The sequence below is a fragment of the Scyliorhinus canicula genome, chromosome 24, assembly GCF_902713615.1.
Source record: "Scyliorhinus canicula chromosome 24, sScyCan1.1, whole genome shotgun sequence".
Taxonomy (NCBI): Eukaryota; Metazoa; Chordata; class Chondrichthyes; order Carcharhiniformes; family Scyliorhinidae; genus Scyliorhinus; species Scyliorhinus canicula.
In genome coordinates this window covers 6,128,468-6,149,083 of record NC_052169.1, presented here as the reverse complement: position 1 = coordinate 6,149,083, position 20,616 = coordinate 6,128,468, and the positions used below count along the sequence as shown (strand labels likewise).

At 45.5% G+C, this 20,616-nt stretch overlaps 1 protein-coding gene across 5 annotated transcripts in view; it reads right to left on the bottom strand.

Moving 5' to 3' along the window:
- hmg20a (high mobility group 20A) overlaps positions 1-20,616 on the bottom strand; it is a 59,059-nt gene that overhangs the window by 23,559 nt on the left and 14,884 nt on the right. For 2 of the 5 annotated variants that reach the window (XM_038784224.1, XM_038784223.1), the window contains exons 2-3: positions 2,710-2,805; positions 2,481-2,573 (exon numbers count right to left, since the gene is read on the bottom strand). In XM_038784224.1, the coding sequence (XP_038640152.1) occupies positions 2,481-2,573; positions 2,710-2,804 (188 nt within the window). In that variant the 5' untranslated portion in view covers position 2,805. Of the gene's footprint in view, positions 1-194; positions 324-2,480; positions 2,574-2,709; positions 2,806-20,616 lie in introns of all 5 variants that reach the window. The other 3 variants (XM_038784227.1, XM_038784225.1, XM_038784226.1) reach the window with 2 other exon arrangements.

Sequence of the window (20,616 nt, the reverse complement as noted above, 5' to 3'; positions counted from 1 at the left end):
AGAGTACAGTGCACCAATGTCACACGGTCTGTTTAACGTATTAACACAAATATGTTGCAGCAAAACCAAAACTTTACTTCAGTCTAAGTGCTTCTCATGCAATACTCTTAACTTGCCCAACTCAAATCGTTCCCACCAGCACCGCCAGTGAGAGAGGTCTGTAACCACCATGACATCACCCTGGTATTATGTACCTCAGATGCTCTCTTCCAGGCATAAGTCACAATTCCGGAAGGACAAAATCTGTAATTGTACTGCTGGGTGCTCTTTGCAGTCCACAGTGATATAGCACAAACTATTCACACACCCACCAGTATCCTTCACTGAAAAAAAAACAAACACCAAAGAAAAAAAAACAAGTTTGCGGTGAAAATTTCAGAAACTCAATTGCCCTTCACTGAAATCTAATGACCACACTTGCTGTGCGTGGCTCAAAACACACGAGCCTGTCTTTTAGTGAGGTCTGTGAAGTTCAATGATGATCATCAATTTACTGCAGCAAATAGTTTTATTTTTTATTTTTTTAATAAATTTAGATTACCCAATTATTTTTTCCAATTAAGGGGCAACTTAGCGTGGCCAATCCACCTACTCTGCACATTTTTGGGTTGTGGGGGCGAAACCCACGCAGACACGGGGAGGATGTGCAAACACCACACGGACAGTGACCCAGAGCCGGGATCGAACCTGGGACCTCAGCGCCGTGAGGCGGTTGTGCTAACCACTAGGCCACCGTGCTGCCCTACTGCAGCAAATATTGAGGCATTGTGGTTCCACTATGTTTCATTAGCACTTTCATAGGTCAACTGCTTCGGCACAAGTAGAAATTGATCAGTTTGTTGAGCGCATTTCAGGCAGGCGACTTTCCTGGCAGCACAGTGCAGTGGAGAATCAACAGAAAGTGCTACAAGTCTCTTAATTCAACTTTATAACACAAAAGTGAAGCAGCACCACTGGTTGCAAGTCAGTCACTGGTAGTGGTGATGGCGAGAGCAATTCAAACTGATCAACTGCAGAGAGTCATAGAGGTCTACAACATTTGAAGTGCACATCTAAATACTTGTGTCACACAGTAGAGAAGATACATGTAACTCCAAATCTTTCTACAGTATATCCATTCACTAAAGTCCAGTGACTGCTCTGATTCTCAAGTACTTCTCAACCATTCTGACAGGTAATCCTAAAGTACGAATTAAGGTTAAATGAGGCAACGGGCATCAACCCGTATAATCCATCCCTTACAATATGGTTGTTCACATTATGAATACTGATGTTGAGGGGGCGGCATGTGGCGCAGTAGTTAGCACTGGGACTGTGGCGCTGAGGACCCGGGTTCGAATCCCGGCTCTGTCCGTGTGGAGTTTGTACATTTTCCCCCCATGTCTGCGTGGGTTTCACCCCCACAACACAAAGATCTGTGGGTTAGGTAGATTGGCCACACTAAATTGCCCCTTAATTGGAAAAAAAATAATTGGGTACTCTAAATTTTTTAAAAAATGAATACTGATGTTTATAAATGCTCGTTTGTGTGTCCGGGTGCATTGTTCTCACTGGGTTTCAATAAAGAAGAGTCTTTGGTCCTGACTGAGTTAATCAGAGGCTGAGGCCACTTCAGCATCTTCAATGATCAAAAAACATAGCTTAACACAGCTTGTTACAATCACAAATGCAGAATAAAAAGTGAGGCATCAAACTTTTGGCAAAAACATCAACATATGGAAAATGTCATGGAATAAGGTTGCTTTTGTAGAAATAGGTTAAAGTAAAAAGTGAGAATGCGTGGCATCATTCCAAGCTAGCATCTTTTACAGCAATTACTGACTAGTTATATAACTAGTTATATATGGAAGATTTTTTTAAAATCTACTGCTGCGGATTTGTTATCCTGCCTCTGAATGCAAGCTATTGTGTAGATGTTGAGCAAGGACAGGATTAATCTTTTGTGATGTGCCCACCTTTCAATGGCCCACTAACGCTGTTTGTATAGGATATCTCCTGAAGGATGGCCAATTGGGTGAGGCTCTGACGGTGGATAGTTGCTGTGAAGTCATATTTAGTGGCTCTAAGGAAGAGGGCCTGGATGCACTAATGTGGTGTGAGAGGAGGTGGGATATGCATGTGTTGCAACAGATGGACGCCTATCTGGCGGTATACCTTTTTCCCTGCCCCCAAATCCCTTCTTCTCAAAATAAATTCTAGTTAGTTTTCTTCTCATTGTCCAAAGACATTTTAACTTTTAACTGGGGTACAGTTCCATTGACAAAAGGCACACACTAACACAGCTCTTAAGTCTTTATTATTGCTCTGTGAGCCTATCGGTAGCCGTCAGGAGGCTATGGAGAGCAGCCTTCCTCAAGGCGAACCGCTGCATATTGAGGGGAGTTTTCTGTCCTCTGTTACCCGTAGCGCTAGTCTAGTGTAGGCAACAGCTAACTCAAAGACTTGAAGCCAAGGTGTGCACACCTCCACAGTTCACTCACCTGCCAACGCATATACTGCACGTGATCATAGAGAATGTGAACAGGTTAATCGATCTTGCTAACGTCCGTTGGACTATACTGCAACAACAGTCGCTACATGCAGGGGAACAAGTGAAAAAAAGGCAGTGCTTACCCAATTACCTTCCAGGCTCTGGTATCCTCTCATGTGCAAATTAATTAAATACAGTGCAATATTGTGTGCCTTTTGGCAAGAATGTATCTGACATACCCTGCATCGACTGTCAGATCTGCACTCTCCTTTGATACATCATCATCAGCAAAAAGGGGAGGTAATGCTGTGTTCGACATAAGTCCATCCATCATTCTAAGAAGAAAAGATTACGTTTTAGTTTATTCTTAAAAAAAAGGAAGTTCATTCACTTCTGCCCTTGAGAATTAATCATTTTATTCATCGTTTCAATAGTTCATGATTCTATTAAGTTAAAATAAAATATTGCTTCAAATGCAATAATAGTTTGGTTGGGGTTATTATGCCACTCATAGGGCCTTAAGGATCAATGAAAGGTTTAAATCTATGTTTCAGCACTTCTGTCATCACAACACGGCTTGTTTGTCGTCTTCAGTTAAAAATCAGAAAGACAGAATCCTGTATGCATAAAATGCTGTAACTGTGCCAATATCATCTGACTCAATCTACCCATCTGTAAATTGCTAACTGACAGTTCTGGATCAAACATTTGGACTGCTTAGGGATTTGAAACTAAAAGCACGACCTTCAGTGAATATATGTTGGTGTTACAAATGAGAGATACATTTTATAAATGGTGAGCCTCAAAAGGGTGTTTCATCCGTTTGTTCATTCTTTATTCTGAAACTCATTAATATTCATATTGATTTCTTAAATCCAGTAGCATGGTGAAAGACTCTCTTTAATCTGCATAGCTTTATAGTTTGGCAGGAAAGAATGGGACAGTGATTGGGGAAATCAAATGTTTGATGCCTTAAACCGACAGATATTCTGGGGTGAAGAGTTTTTTTTTAAAAACGAGATAGAAACAGGAGGCATCCGATACCTTGCAGAAGCACCTCGCCATGCAGCAGGATAAATAATATAATGTGCTGACAGTTAATGGAGCTTTAACATACTGGAACGCTGCTGAACTATGACCAAGTTAAACATACAATCAGGCCAATTCGGAGCGGGTGCGAAACGCTCAATCCTCAAGCCTGCTCCACCATTCAATAAGATCATGGCTGATTGGATTGCTACATGAACTCCACATTCCTGCCTACCGCTGATAACCTTTCGCCCGCTTGCTAATCAAGAATCTATCGAGCACTGCCTTTAAAATATTCAAAGACTGCGTTCACTGTCTTCTGAGGAAGAGAGTTCCAGAAGCTCAAGACCTCCTGAGAGAAAAAAAACTCCTTGGCGCGGTCTTAAACGGGTGACCTCTTATTTTTAAATAGTGACCCCCTGGTTTCAGATTCTCCCACAAGAGGAAACATCCTATCTCAATCCACCCTATGAAGACCCCTCACGAACTTAAATATTTCAATCAAGTCCAAAGATGTGCAGGTTAGATGGATTGGCTATGTTAAATTGCACTTAGGTGGAATTCCGGAGATAGGGCGGGGGAATGGGCCTAGGTAGGGAGCTCTTTCAGAGGGTCAGTGCAGACTTGAGGGTCGAATGGCCTCTTTCTGCACTGTATGGATTCTATTCAAGCCATGCCTTGGCCTTCAAAACTTTTGGGGATACGGTTGCACAGTGGTTAGCACTGCTGCCTCACAGCACCAGGGACCGGGATTCAATTCCGACCCTGCGTGACTGTGTGGAGTTTGCACTTTCTCCCCGTGTCTGCATGGGTTTCTTCCGGGTGCTCCGGTTTCCTCCCACAATCCAAACAGGTGCAGGTTAGGTGGAATGGATATTCTAAATTATCCCTTAGTGTCCAAAAGGTTAGGTACGGTAATGGGGGAGTGGTCCTGGGTGGGCTGCAGGCTCAATGTGCCAAATGGCCTCCTTCTGCACTGTAGGGATTCTATGTTCACAACCTGCCCAGTCCAAGCATTAGTCTAGTAAACCCTATCTAAGACAGAGATGATGAGAATTGTTTTTCTCTCAGAGGGTTGAGTGTCGCTGGAATTCTCTTCCTCAAAAGGCAGTGGAAACACAGTCAAAGAACAAAGAAAAGTCCAGCACAGGAACAGGCCCTTCGGCCCTCCAAGCCTGCGCTGACCATGCCGCCCATCTAACCTAAAACCTTTTACACTTCCGGGGTCCCATATTCTTTCATTCCCATCCTATTCATGTATTTGCCAAGACACCATGGTTTCTCAATTTTTTCCAGCCATGGAACCCTTTTGACTTCCCAAGATACTGAAGAAATCCCCGAGAAACATTCTTACTATGTCGAAGAGCCAAACCACAAAAAAATGATAGGGTTTGTACGCATGGCGCAAAAACAAATTTATCGAGGTCTTTTCTATTTCTTATATGTATATGTTTACTATAATTTAAAAGTTTTCATTAAAAAATGTACATAGGTCTTAGCTTTTGTCATTTTTAATGGGGGGGTGGGGGGGCGTTGCTGTTCCTTTGGTTCAAATGGGAAGAGCGCTGCTGGATTCTGACACACACACTCTCATCTCGCTATCACACACACTATCATCTGAATATTTTTAAGGCAGAGTGAGATAGATTCTTGATTAACAAGGGGGTAAAAGGTTATCAGGGGTAAGTGTGAATGTGGGGTTGTGCCTACAATCAGATCAGTCATGATCTTATGGAATCTTCGTGGCCCACTCTTGCTGCTCATTCCTACGTTTGTAAACCTTCTCTGAACTGCATCATCAACAAATTTAACAACCATGGGCGCCATTCTCCAATAATGGGGCTATGTCCCCACGCCAATGTCAAAACGCGAGTGTTTCACTCTGGACTTTCCTTAAGACCTGCAGGGGCTCGCAGGGCCCCGGAGGGCTCCTCGTAGCTCTGGCTGCGGTTAGGGGGCCCTGCACTTCCGGTCAGGAGTCTGCGCATGCGCACAGCGGCGGCAGCCCTGTGCGACATGGCGGACTCACATCGCAGACCATGATGAACGAAGTAGGTTCCCCCAAGATCGTGCGCGCCCGCGGATTGGTGCCGCCCAATCGCTTGCCTGGCTGCCTGTGTCGTCCCCCCCTCCCACCAGGGCGGCCATGGACTGAGTCCGCAGCCGCCACCGGCCGCTCCCGTCAGGCATACTGTGGTTAGAACCACGCTGTCGGGAACATGGCCAGTTTTCCTGGGAGAATCACCGCGGGGGGCCTCTGTCAATGGCCCCCTACCCGCGCCATGTAAACTGCACTCGCCTGATTTGCAGTGATTCTCCGGGGACCGGAGAATTGCGGGAGCGGAGTCGGACCAGATTTCGGCGTAACCGCCCATTCTCCGCCCCGATCACGATTTTGGTGCAGAGGCTCAGAGAACCCCGCTGCATATCTTTGGTCCCTTCATCCAAGTCATTTATATAAAATGTAAACAGTTGCGATTCCAACACTGATCCCTGTGACGCACCACCTGTTACATCTTGCCAACCAGAAAATGACCCATTTATGCCTACTCTCTGTTTTTTGTTAGCTAACCAATCTTCTATCTATGCCAACATGTTATCCACTACACCAAAAGCTTTTATTTTCCACAATAACCTTTGATGTGGCACCTTATCAAATGCCTTCTGGAAATGTAAGTTCAGTACATCATAGCCAAGATCCAGTCTGAGGTACTAAGATTTTTTTTGATAAGTTTGGGCAAGATTATAAAATTGATCTTTTCCAACAATATTGACAATAATGTGCCATGGTATTTGGGTCAGTGTGATATCCTGCAGCATTCTGCACTCACTGCCTGGAATCCATTTGCTGCCACATTACTTCGGTTTTTCACAAGATGTCACAGCGACTGTAGAAATGCTAGTTTTGCTACAGGCTTGAGTATGAAGTTGTTGCGAGTCTAGACAGCCCAGTTGCTCTGGCTCTTACATACTTATAGAACATAGAACAGTACAGCACAGAACAGGTTCAGGGTGGGAGATATAGGAGGGATGTCCGAGGTAGGTTCGTTACTCAGAGTGGTTAGGGTGTGGAATGGACTGCCTGCTGTGATAGTGGAGTCGGACACTTTCGGAACTTTCAAGCGGTTATTGGATAGGCACATGGAGCACACCAGAATGACAGGAAGTGGGATAGCTTGATCTTGGTTTCGGACAAAGCTCGGCAAAACATACATGACGCTGGTGAGACCACACTTGGAATATTGTGTGCAATTCTGGTCACCTCACTACAGGATGTGGAAGCATTGGAAAGGGTGCAAAGGAGATTTACCAGGATGCTGTCTGGTATTTTTAGCTCATCGCTGTGAGACCTAATTAACAGGTTATGTCACGGTGTCCTGATGTTACAAGTGTGAAGGAAATAGAAGCTTGGCAACTGAACTGCCCCGATCACACATGCGCTGCAAGTAGAGGAGCTGAGGGTTTCATTTCTGAATCCCCAGTGCCGTGGGGTCAGATCACAGGTCAGACTGTATATATAGAGTCACAGCAAAGCAAACTAAAATACTAGTTCAAATCTTAGATTGTATTACAAACAATTAATGCAGGAATGTAACAGTTTTGTTCTCACTGTAGGTAAAGAAAATATTCCAAATGCACTTATGAAAATATGTTTTAGAAAATACATATTTTAAGTACACTGAATTCGAAGTTTGTAAATCCTCTGTAACTATCAGTGCATTGAAGAGGTCACCAGGTCTTGTGCCGAAGGGTAGCGTTAATGCATCTGAGCCAGCAATTCCAGGTTCAAGTCCCACTTCAGGACTTGATGGCCAAGGGAAGCACATTCATAGCGTGGCCAACGGGGCTGATTATTAACCTGCAAATCCTTCCAATGTGCTGGTGGCAGGCAGCAAGAACAGGAGAGTCCCCTGAACAGCTATGTTTGATGTCGGGTGGCGTCCCTCAAGCTGTAGCCTCTGGCGACGCTTGGGAAAAATTAGATCTGGAAACAGACATTAGCATGTGTGCTTTGTCTGCCTCATGACACGGGAAACACTGAAGTCTAAGTTTCTAAGAGGAGGTCTCCACTGATGCTTACTGTAATATGTCAGCACGGGGTTTATGATTGGGTAAGTCAGTGATTGGAACTGAAAAATCAGTCTTGCTTTTCAACATTAAATTTCCATGACTATTACAAACAATTAATGCCCTGTGAAAGTAATTTGAAGTTTATGAGCACTGTGCTGCTTGATGTATGCTCAGACCGTGGGAATCAGTTATAATTCACCACACATCAGTAAACGGGGAGAAAAAATGTGAAATACATTTAAAATTAACACATTATACACAGTACCAAATATCCTGAAGGAAGCCAAGCACGGGAGTGAAGAATTAAGCTGCAGAGGGATACTGCTTTCAGGGACAGACCGACAGACTGACATCCATCCCAAGAAATGGTTCAGTACAAGAACGTCTGCAGGGTGGGTGGCCATATCAGCAACATCTCGACCAGCTGCAACCTCCTAGGTTCAGTATTGAACCACCACAGTGCCAGGAAATGCTCAATGGTGGGAGATGAAACAGTCTGACTGATATAATACAATAATCTTTATTGTCACCAGTTTCTTACATTAACACTGCAATGAAGTTACTGTGAAAAGCCCCTAGTCGCCACATTCCAGCAGCGCCTGTTCAGGTACATAGAGGGCGAATTCAGAATGTCGAATTTACCTAACAGCACATCTTTCGGGACTTGTGGGAGGAAACCGGAGCACCCGTTGGAAACCCACGCAGACACAGGGAGAATGTGCAGACTGCACAGACAGTGACCCAAGCCAGGAATCGAACCTGGGACCCTGGAGCTGTGAAACAGCAGTGCTAACCACTGTGCTACCGTGATGTTGAGGCTATTCCTTCTTATATGTTCAGAATCTGTGCCAAGATGACCGTATTTGGCAATATTTCTACATGCCACAAGTAGTTAAAACCATGGTTTCTCAATTTTTTCCAGCCATGGAACCCTTTTGACTTCCCAAGATACTGAAGAAATCCCCGAGAAACATTCTTACTATGTCGAAGAGCCAAACCACAAAAAAATGATAGGGTTTGTACGCATGGCGCAAAAACAAATTTATCGAGGTCTTTTCTATTTCTTATATGTATATGTTTACTATAATTTAAAAGTTTTCATTAAAAAATGTACATAGGTCTTAGCTTTTGTCATTTTTAATGGGGGGGTGGGGGGGCGTTGCTGTTCCTTTGGTTCAAATGGGAAGAGCGCTGCTGGATTCTGACACACACACTCTCATCTCGCTATCACACACACTCTCAGCTCATAGAAACACACACACACAAACTCCCTCCCTCATCGTACCCACAGACACACACTCACTCATCTCACAGGCGGGCACGCAGGCACACACAGTCTCTCATATCATGGGCACGCGCGCACACAGTCTCTCATCTCACAGGTACACAAGCAAGCAGTCTTTTAGCTCGCACGCAAGTAGTCTCTCAGCTCGCACCTCTCGGCTTGCATGCATGCAGTCTCATCACACGTTCACACACTCTTATCACATCTCATGCGCATGCATTCAGTCTCTCATCACACACAAGGACGCATACTCTCATCTCACAGAACACACACACTCTCATCTCACAGGGAACACACACACTCTCATCTGCATGGACACACACACACTCTCATCTCGCACAGAAACACTGAGGCCCGAACACTCCTGACCAGGGCCCAAACGCTCTTTCCTTCCACCCCCATCACAGGCCTGACTGCTCTCTCCGCCTCTCCATCCCCCGCCCCCCCCAAACAGCACTGTGGGTGGACCTACACCACAGGAACTAGGGACTACAGCAATTCAAGGCAGCTCACCAGCACCTTCTCAAGGGCAATTAGTGATGAGCAATAAATGCTGGCCTAACCAGTGACACGCATATCCCATGAACGAATGAATACAAAAGAAAGAAAGACTTGCATTTACATAACACTTTTCGTCACCACAGACTATCTCAAAACGCTTCACGGTCAGTGAAGTACTCTGGAAGCGTACTGCTGTAATGTTCTTTTTTGTGATGTTGATTGAGGGATAAATACTGGCCATTCTTGGCTGTGCACTTTTCTGAAAGAGGAATCTTTCACATCCACCCGAGGTGAGTGATGGGGCCTTGGTTTAACGTCTCATCAGAGAGATGTTGCTGCACTGGCGTGCCAGCCTTGTTCTTCCTCTGGGTGCTCCGGTTCCCTCCCGGAAGTCCCGAAAGACGTGCTTGTTAGGTGAATTGGACATTCTGAATTCTCCCTGTGTGTACCCGAACAGGTGCCGGAATGTGGCGACTAGGGTCTTTTCACAGTAACATCATTGCAGTGTTAATGTAAGCCTATGTGTGACACTGATAAAGATTATTATTAATTTGCTTAGGTCCCACAGTGGGACGTGAACCCGAAACCTGGTGACTCAGAGATGAAAGTGCTGACAACTGAGACATGGCTAACACGGTACAGAAACAGAGTCAGCTGACAAAAAGATCAAGTGTGTTTAAGGTAGTGGAGCTGTTTATTTTAAAATTTAGAGCACCCAATTAATGTTTTCCAATTAAGGGGCAATCCACCCAACCTGCACATTTTTGGGTTGTGGGGGCGAAACCCACGCAAACACAGATGGAATGTACAAACTCCACACGGATAGTGACCCAGAGCCGGGATCGAACCTGGGACCTGGGTGCTGTGAGGCCGCAGTGCTAACCCAGTGTGCGACCGTGCTGCCCTAGTGGAGCTGGTTTTATCATTCAGTGGGGCTCTGACTGCAGTAGCAGCCCGTGTCCTCAGTGAGAGAGCCCAACCATTTAAATCGGCTGGCCTTATACAGGTGAGCTACACATACTGAACCAGTGCTTATACGCAGCTCGCCAATCAGGGGAGTGAAGCGTAGTCTCGTGACTCCTTCATCGAGCTAAAATGGAAGTTAGGAGACTTTTGGGGAGTGAGGCAAAGGTGAGAAATCACAGGGGGGTGTGGCACTGGGGAAACTGCCCAGCAGCCACATTCACACACAAAGATCATCAGTGAAATAATAAGGTTGTAGTTCCTGTGACAATCTTGCAGCTTTTTCTATAAAGGCACCACATATTACCTGAAAATTGTGACATGGTGTGTGCGACTTATTTGCATGCTGTATTGAGGTACTCACCTGAGACAGGCACCGAGTCCTCTGGCTGTCCTCACTGGCCAGAAATGGTGACAGGTGCATCAGCAGCAGAAATGGGACAATTGAGTTTTTAAAGAATGCTACTGCCCAATGTCTGCATAACTGAGGCCATGAAAATAAGCCCCAGTGGAGACCTGAAGCTGTATAGGCCAGGATGCTTCACGCTTAGAACATAAAACATAGAACAGTACAGCACAGAACAGGCCCTTCGGCCCTCGATGTTGTGCCGAGCAATGATCACCCTACTCAAACCCACGTATCCACCCTATACCCGTAACCCAACAACTCCCCCCCCCCTTAACCTTACTATTAGGTAGGGCAGCACGGTGGCCTAGTGGTTAGCACAACCGCCTCACGGCGCTGAGGTCCCAGGTTCGATCCCGGCTCTGGGTCACTGTCCGTGTGGAGTTTGCACATTCTCCCCGTGTCTGCGTGGGTTTCGCCCCCACAACCCAAAAATGTGCAGAGTAGGTGGATTGGCCACGCTAAATTGCCCCTTAATAGAAAAAAATAATTGGTTAATCTAAATTTATTTTAAAAAAACCTTACTATTAGGACACTACGGGCAATTTAGCATGGCCAATCCACCTAACCCGTACATCTTTGGACTGTGGGAGGAAACCGGAGCACACGGAGGAAACCCACGCACACACGGGGAGGACGTGCAGACTCCACACAGACAGTGACCCAGCCGGGAATCGAACCTGGGACCCTGAAGCTGTGAAGCATTTATGCTAACCACCATGCTACCGTGCTGCCCTTGAAGAAGTGATGCTTCTTCCCTACTTTTGCTGATTTCAGTTATGGTGGCAGGCATGGTTTTAAAATAGCTCTTAACGTGCTGTGCTGGGAGGTGAAAATCTCACTTCTGGTCACTATCCAGTGACCAATGCCAGAGCTCTGCAAGGCCCGACCTCAGGAGTTGACAGGATTAGGACTGGTTATTTGTGGGGCTGAATTCCTTTCTAACAGTCACAATTAAAAAGAAAAACGAGACAAAAAAGAGATTATTAATGTTCCTCCACTGGTAATTGCTTCCTGTAATTGTACTCCACTGGTAGCTCACTCAGCTAAATCGCTGGCTTTTAAAGCAGGCCAGCAGCACGGTTCGATTCCCGTACCAGCCTCCCCGGACAGGCGCCGGAATATGGCGACTAGGGGCTTTTCACAGTAACTTAATTGAAGCCTACTCGTGACAATAAGCGATTTTCATTTCATTTCATTTTCTGTCACCAGTACAGATTATGAACACCCTCAATTTAATGCTGATCTATGCTGAGTGAACTGATGATTTGAATTAGAACTGCAGAAAAAGGGTGGCACGATGGCATTGTGGTTAGCACTGCTGCCTATGGCGCTGAGGACCCGGGTTTGATCCCAGCCCTGGGTCACTGTCTGTGTGGAGTTTGCACATTCTCCCTGTGTCTGTGTGGGTTTCACCCCCACAACCCAAAGATGTGCAGGTTAGGTGGATTGGCCATGCTAAATTACCCCTTAATTGGAAAAAGAAAAATGGGTTCTCTAAATTAATTTTAATTTTTAAAAAAAGAACTGCAGAAAAAGGGGTTGTCACTACAGTCTCTCTGAATTTGAAGAGAAAACAAACAAAGAATGTGGCTAGGTTCAGATCACTACTCTATGAACCTTTGCTTGATCATGTACATCTGTGGATGTCTGGCAAGTTTCTTATCAGCTCTGACACACATCATGGCTTAATAGCCTGCCAATATTTACTTCTAGGCTAATAAAAGATGAATGGTCACTTGAGGGAACATAGTAGGGTTACCAAAACCTATGGAATTTACTGAGGTGCGAGACACAGCCTTGAGGGGATGTGGAGGCAGTAACAGAGTGAAAACTGAAGCTAAAAAGGGATCAATTACAGGCCATGATTACCTGAACCACTTGAACTTACACTTCTTTAGTTTGTCATCAGAAATCTCAAATTGGAGCCCATATTCTGCCCACTTTCCATTCTCTTGTAATTAAAACATTTCCTGCAGCTGCAACAACAGACCACAACTTTTGTCACCAATTCCAAATGCTCAGTGCACCCGCAAAAATGAGAAGAGAAAGTCAACTCAGATTCACTCCTGCCCCTTCATGTGCCAGTCCATAGGCTGTTATGAGTGCAGAACATTTAGGGAGTGATTTACAGAATTGTTTTGAAGTGGTTGGGTTTGGAAAAACTACTGAAAACAGTTTAGACTTCTGCTTAAAGAGTAACCTTTCTTTCATGCTCCCAGATTCTTACTGGAAAGGAATATAGTTTTTTTATTTTTAAAATAAATTTAGAGTACCCAATTCAGTTTTTCTAATTAAGGAGCAATTTAGCGTGGCCAGTCCACCTACCCTGCACATCTTTTGGGTGGTGGGGGCGAAACCCACGCAAACACGGGGAGAATGTGCAAACTCCACACAGACAGTGACCCAGAGCCGGGATCGAACCTGGGGCCTCGGCACCGTGAGGCAACAGGGCTAACCCACTGCGCCACCGTGCTGCCCTGAAAGGAATATCGTTGAACGGTGCCACAATACAGCTGACCTTTAGACAATACAAGCTTTAATGTAATGCCTTTGTCGACAAACTAAGGCTGGTACTGTACTTTGTCACTTAGATCGCATCATCTACATACAATCAGGAACTTTACTGGAAGTACAGGAGACATATCTAAATGATGTGCATTTCACAGTGACATAATCCTGATAATTAGTATCAGGAAAGACGTATTGGAACTTCTAATCTATTTCTTAGATTGCATTGGCAGATGGCAGATAACCATTGTAGCACACTGAAGAGGCAATCTGAACTACTAATTTTGTTCTATCAGCATAGGTATGGAGATCAAACGGTCATGTTGCAATGATTTGACCAATCGCCAACATTAAGGGTATTTAAATAGTTATTCTAAAATGTTCTAATGTCCAATGCATTTGGGTTATCTTCTGCTGGCTAAATGGGCTGGTAATATAACAAATTCGAATGTAATAATAATAATCTGTATTTTTACAAGTAGGCTCACATTAACACTGCAATGAAGTTACTTTGAAAATCCCCTAGTCGCCACATTCCGGCACCTGTTCGGGTACACAGAGGGAGAATTCAGAATGTCCAATTCACCTAACAGCACGTCTGTCGGGACTTGCGGGAGGAAACCGGAGCACCCGGAGGAAACTCACGCAGACACAGGGACAATGTACAGACGCACAGACAGTGACCCAAGTCGGAAATCAAACCTGGGACCCTGGCGCTGTGAGGCAACAGTGCTACCCACTGTGCTACCGTGCTGCCCCTTCATGTTGCCTCTTCATTTCTGTTGCCTGGATTCAAATTGATTCCAGACTGAAGATTTTCTCCGCAACTTCTGCAAAGGTCTCACTGAGAGTTCCCCAATGCAGGTTATCCATTATTATCTATAACTACTAGTCTCCCTAGAGTAGAGTAGGAGGGATAAATAGGCGGGTAGTGCTAATGGGAGAGGAGCGGTTATGTGCACTATGGTTTGGTTGAAGTGTTGGTTTTCTGTTGTTGTTTGCATATTTCTGTAATCTGTAATTGCTTACAATGCCAAAAAATTACCTCAATAAAATTGTTTGTTAAAAAAAAACTAGTCTCCCTAGTTAAGGAGGCATATACTTGCATTGGAGACAGGGCCGGCTCAAGGTACCGGCAACTCGGGCAGTCGCCCGGGGCGCCATGTGCTAAGGGGCGCCATCAGTACTGAGGTTGTAAGATTCTAAGGACGATCTGCGCATTTGCAACATGTTGCCTCCGCTTGATGGCAGCTACGCATGCTCAGTAGCTGCCCACGTGCAGCCCGGAGTCACGTGGGGTGCTCCTTCAGCCCCGGCCCTGTCCCCTGTGCGGCCGCCATGTTGATTGGCCTCGGCCGCCTGCCGGTCTGGTTCAGCCGCTGGCGGCTGCTCAGTGTCTGTGTGAGGCAGTGGCTGCACGGAGGGTCCTTGGCGGGAGGAGGGCTGCCGAGGGGAGCAGGAAAAGGCTATCCGCAGCGGGGAAAGGTGATGGAGCGCAGCGCTGGAGGCCTATAAAATTGGCACTTGTAAGGGCGCTGAAGTTCAGCTTGCCCGGGGCGCCAGCAACCCTAGGGCCGCTGCTGATTGGAGACTGTTCAGTGAAGATTTACTCGTCTAATTCCTGGGATGAATAGGTTACATTATGAGGCAGGGTTGAGCAGGTTGGGCTTGTACTCATTGAAGTTTAGAAGAATGAGAGGTAATCAAATTGAAACGTATAAGATTCTGAGCTTGTCAAGGTAGCTGCTGACATGATGTTCCCTGGGGAATCTAGAACTAGGGGGCATTGTTTCAGAATAAGGGGTCACCCATTTAAGATGGAGGTGACGAGGAATTTCTTCTCTCAGTGGGTCATGATTCTTTGCAATTCTTTACCCCAGACAACAGCAGGGACGGGGATCATTGAATATATACAAGGCTGAGATAGGCCGATTCTTTAACTATAGGGGAGCCATGGGGGAACAGGCAGGAAAGTGGAGTTGCAGCCAAGACTAGATTTTATTGAATAGCAAGTTTGAGGAGCCAATTAGTCAACTCCTGCTCCTAATTCTTCTGTTCCATGACTCAGTATGAATGGGGACGCTGTCATTCAGAGCGGTGTAGCAAATGGGATAACAACATTGAAGAGTATAAGGGTGATTGGAGCAGAGCTTCACGCTTATTTAATGCTCAGTACATGATCCGATTATGTTTAATAGAAATGAAGAGGTAGGGGAGAAAAAGGAAAGAATGTCTGTTTCCCAAGACTGATAGTTTCAGAAATGTTGTCCTCTTCTGGGCCTCCAGAAATAATAAACTGAGATCCAAATGCAAAGCCCAGGGGAATGCTGCACTGCTGAGGTTTGGAACAGTGAGGAGGTCAGAGTATTCAAACTTTGTAAATAGATGGTTTCAGTAACTGGGAAACAGTGCATCAAACTATGCATTAAATGAGACATCTTTGTTACAGCGAATTACTGATACAATTCAGACATCATGGGCGGGATTCTCTAATCCCGCGGCAGAGTGTCCACGCCATCGTAAACGCCGTTGCATTTTACGACAGCGTGAACGGGCCGACCCGACGACTAATTCTGGCCCGCAAAAGGGGCCAGCACGGCACTGAAGCGGTTCACGACGGCACCAAACATGCCAGCGCCAATGGCGCCGATTCTCCACTTTGCGGAGAGTCGCGTGCCGGCGTCGGGGTGGCGTGGTGCGATTCGCGCAGGTCGCGGGGATTCTCCGGCTCGGCTCCGGGCTGAGAAATCCCGCCCCATGGAAGGGGCAGGTGAGAGGTTCTCGACTTTGATATTATTCCTTATATTTCTTCTACAGAATAAATAGTCTGAAGAGCAGGAAGAATATTTTTTCAATTCCCATGTTGAGCTCTTAATTCAGTTCCCATACAGAATCAACATCTGGCTAATGCTGACCCGCATCACTAAAGCAAACAATCAGCCCAAGACCAAGGAGGAAATGCTGGAAAAGGTTTACAACAGGATAAAACAAAATAAAAGACTCAAGTTATACAAACTGCATTCTGCTCAGCTAAGTAAACTGTTTCGACATTTAAACCATTCCCATTGGGAAGAAGGGAATCTAAACACTCTTTGTCAGATCACAAACTAAACCAGTTCCTCTCATTCATGAAAAAATCCCACAGGTGTTTGTATCGTTTGGTTGTGTCCAGTGGCAGGATAATTCTAGATTTTTTTTTAGTGATATCATAAGGATAAAGAGGAGGATAATATGGAGGTGATGCAGCATCAGGTTCCTCTGCAATAGGATGGTGAACCTATGGACGGAGATCTGAGCAGGAGTCATTGCCTTCAGGAGAAAGGGACAAAATAGGGATTTTAAAAAGCGGCAGCTAAAAGTGAAGATACCCTATTTTATTTGGGAATTATCCACACTGTTTACAGACCTCACTAGTGCTGCCAGAGCTGAAACAATTACAGAAACTGGAACACTGAATGATAGCAATGCTGAATTCGAAATGCCAGCTCAATTAAATGGGGTAAAGGAGAATCTCTCCAAAGCAACAGTAAAATATTTCTCAGTGGTAGAAGTTGAGAGCTAGCAAATCACAAGAGTATCTTGGCATGAGATTGAGTGAAATACCCATATTTAGTAAAGGAGCCCAATGCTGACTCTATCAGTTGGGTATGTCTGTCTTAAACTATTGTTTATCTGGCACCACTCTTAATTCTTTCCATCCCTATTTTCTGTGGAATTTGTTCTTTCAGAGTTGATTTATTAGCAAATACTGAATGGCTGGTTTCATGGCTATCTCCCTGGATGAACAGGGATATCCACTGCTTGCTGAAGTCTAGGTCTGAGGCATTCAAGTCAGGCGACCATGACCTATACAAGAAAGCCAGATATGATCTAAGGAGATCCATCAAAGATGCCAAAAGACAGTACCAGACCAAGCTCGAGTCCCAGGCTAGCCACACGGACCCCCGCCGACTATGGCAAGGTCTGCAAGACATAATGGGCGACAAGATGAAGGCATGTAAAATCACCGGCTCCAATGCACCCCTCCCTGATGACCTCAACGCATTCTAAGCACGCTTTGAGCAAGAGGTCAGCAAGAGCTAGCCCTCCACCCCAGAAGCCTCTGATGAATTTGTATCCAAGATCACCATTGCAGACGTCAGAGCAGCCTTCTTGAAGGTCAACCCAGGGAAAGCCATTGGCCCGGATGGGCAGTCAGGTCTTGCGCGGATCAGCAGGTGGGCGTATTCGCGGACATCTTCAACCTCTCTTTACAACAATCTGAGGTCCCTATCTGCTTCAAGAAGATTACCATCATCCCTGTACCAAAAAAAAGCCAAGCAGCGTGCCTTAATGACTATCGTTCAGTGGCTCTGACATCCATCATCATGAAGTGCTTCGAAAGGTTAGTCATGGCACAAATCAACTCCAGCCTCCCGGATTGCCTTGACCCACTAGTTTGCCTACCGCTGCAACAGGTCCACAGTAAATGCCATCTCCATGGCCCTGCACTCTACCCTGAAACACCTAGATAACAAAGACACCTATGTCAGACTCCTATTTATCGACTATAGCTCAGCCTTCAACACCATCATTCCTACGCAACTCACCTCCAAACTCCGTGGCCTTGGCCTCGGCTCCTCCCTCTGCAACTGGATCCTGAACTTTCTAACCCACAGGCCATAATCAGTAAGGATAGGCAACAACACCTCCTCCACGATCATCCTCAACACCAGTGCCCAATAAGGCTGTGTCCTCAGCCCCCTACTATACTCCTTGTACACCTATGACTGTATGGCCAAATTCCCCTCCAACCCGATTTTCAAATTTGCTGATGACACCACAGTAGTGGGTCGGATTTCAAACAATGACAAGCAGAGTACAGGAATGAGATAGAGAATCTGGTGAACTGGTGCGACGACAATAATCTCTCCCTCAAAGTCAACAAAACGAAGGAGATTATCATCGACTTCAGGAAGCGTAGTGGAGAACATGCCCCTGTTTACATCAATGGGAACGATGTAGAAAGGGTCGGGAGCTTCAAGCTTTTAGGTGTGCAGATCACCAACAACCTGTCCTGGTCCCCCCATGCCGACACTATAGTTAAGAAAGCCCACCAATGACTACTTTCTCAGAAGACCAAGGAAATTTGGCATGTCACCGACGACACTTGTCATGTGAGAGAACCTTTAAGAAATGGGTATTTACTACTGCAGTGGTGTCAGAAAATGTGTGGAGCTGGGCTGTCTGTCAGCTTTTTACTTTTGTTTTTGAGCAGGCTGCAGGGTGTGTTTTTAGTTTTGTTTTCAGAGCTGGATAGCTGCAGTCACAGCCAGAAGGTGTATGAATCTCTCTCTGTAATCTAAAGACTGTAAATCGATCCTGGTGATTTAAAACTAATAACAGTAGTGACTTTAACCTGATGTGCTTCTGATAAAGGTTTTGTTTTTAAGTTGTATGGATGTTAAAAAGGAAAGCTTAAAGGTTTACTTAGTGTTGTATTCTTTGGGGGTTGTATTTGAATTAATGGTTGCTAAGATGTTCACTGTATGTTTTGAAAAGGTTAACTTGAGTTCACAGAATAAAAATTGTTTTGCTTTAAAAAATACTTTTTCATTTCTGCTCTACCACACCTGTAGAATGGGCCGTGTGCTCCCCATACCACAATCTATTAAAAGTTGTGGGTCAGGTGAACTCCATGATACACTTTGGGGTTCTCTAAGCCCTGGCCCATAACACACGCACTAATTTCTACAAATGCACCATAGAAAGCATTCTTTCTGCTTGTATGACAGCCTGGTATGGATCCTGCTCTGCCCAAGACCGCAGGAAATTACAAAAGGTCGTGAATGTAGCCCAATCCATCACGCAAACCAGCCTCCCATCCATCGACTCTGTCTACAATTCCGCTGCCTCGGAAAGGCAGACAGCAAAGTTAAGGACCCGATGCTCCCTCCACTCTCTTATCTCCTCCATTGCCCCCAGATTCTCAGAGCCGCCACCACCACCGGACGGGCCAGCGAGAACGGAAGAGGTGCCGTTATCAGTGCTCCCAAACTGTCCATGAAGAATTTTTATTAAAGGTTGTTAAAGATCTGAATCAATTTAGCCAAAGCCCACTTTGGCTGAAATGTTCAAGAGTCGTATGTGAAAACTGAGGATGCCATTGCCCTGGCAAACATTATGATCATCTTCAAGGAAGAGGGAAGAAAAAATGAGGAGTGTTTCAACTGTGACTAGAAGGCAGTGTTCAGTGACGTACCACAGGGATCTGTGCTGGGTCCCCTATTATTCGTCATTTATATAAATGACTATGGTGACTATGTGGGGGTAGGACCCGTATGTTTGCAGATGACACAAAGATTGGCTGGGTGGTTAACAGTGAAGCTGAGAGTCTTGAGTTACAGGAAGGTATAGACGGGATGGTCAAATGGACAGATAAGTGGCAGATGGAATTTAATCCTGAAAAGTATGAGGTGTTACACTTTGGAAGGAGCAATTTGACAAGGAAATATTCAATGAATGGCTTCATACTGGGAAGTCCTGAGGAACAAAGAGACCTTGGGTGTGCTTGTAAATAGATCTCTGAAGCTAGATGGGCAGGTTAATAGGGTGGTGAAAAAGGCATATGGTACCCTTGCCTTCAATCGTGATGTGGAGATGCCGGTGTTAGACTGGGGTGAGCACAGTAAGAAGTCATTCACCTGAGGAAGGAGCAGTGCTCCGAAAGCTGATGATTTGAAACAAACCTGTTGGACTTTCACCTGGTGTTGTGAGACTTCTTACTTTATCTATCGTGGCATAGATTACAAAATCAAGGAAGTCATGTTGGGGGTTATATAGAACATTGGTGAGGCAACAGCTGGAGTACTGTGTGCAGTTCTGGTCACCACATTATAGGATGTGATTGCACTGGAGTGAGTGCAGAGGAGATTCATCAGGATGTTGCCTGGGATGGAATATTTAAGTTATGACGAGAGTTTGGATAGGCTTAGGTTATTTTCGCTGAAGCAGAGAAGACTGAAGGGTGACCTGATCGGGGTGTGCATAATTATGAGGGGCATGGATAGGGTGGATATGGAACAGCTGTTCCCCTTAGTTGAAGGGTCGGTTACAAGGGGACACAAGTTCAAGGGGAGGGGCAGGAGGTTCGGGGGGAGTTGAGGAAAACCCTTTTTACCCAGAGGATGGCGACGGTCTGGATGCACTGCCTGGGAGAATGGTAGCCTCACATCCTTTAAAAAGAACCTGGAATAGCACTTGGCATGTCTTAACATTCGAGACTATGGGCCAAGTGTTGGCAAGTAGGATTAGGATTGGCAGATCAGGTGCCTTTCAGGCGGCGCTGCAGACTCGATGGGCTGAAGGGCCTTTTCTGCACTAAATTTTTCTGTGAATCTG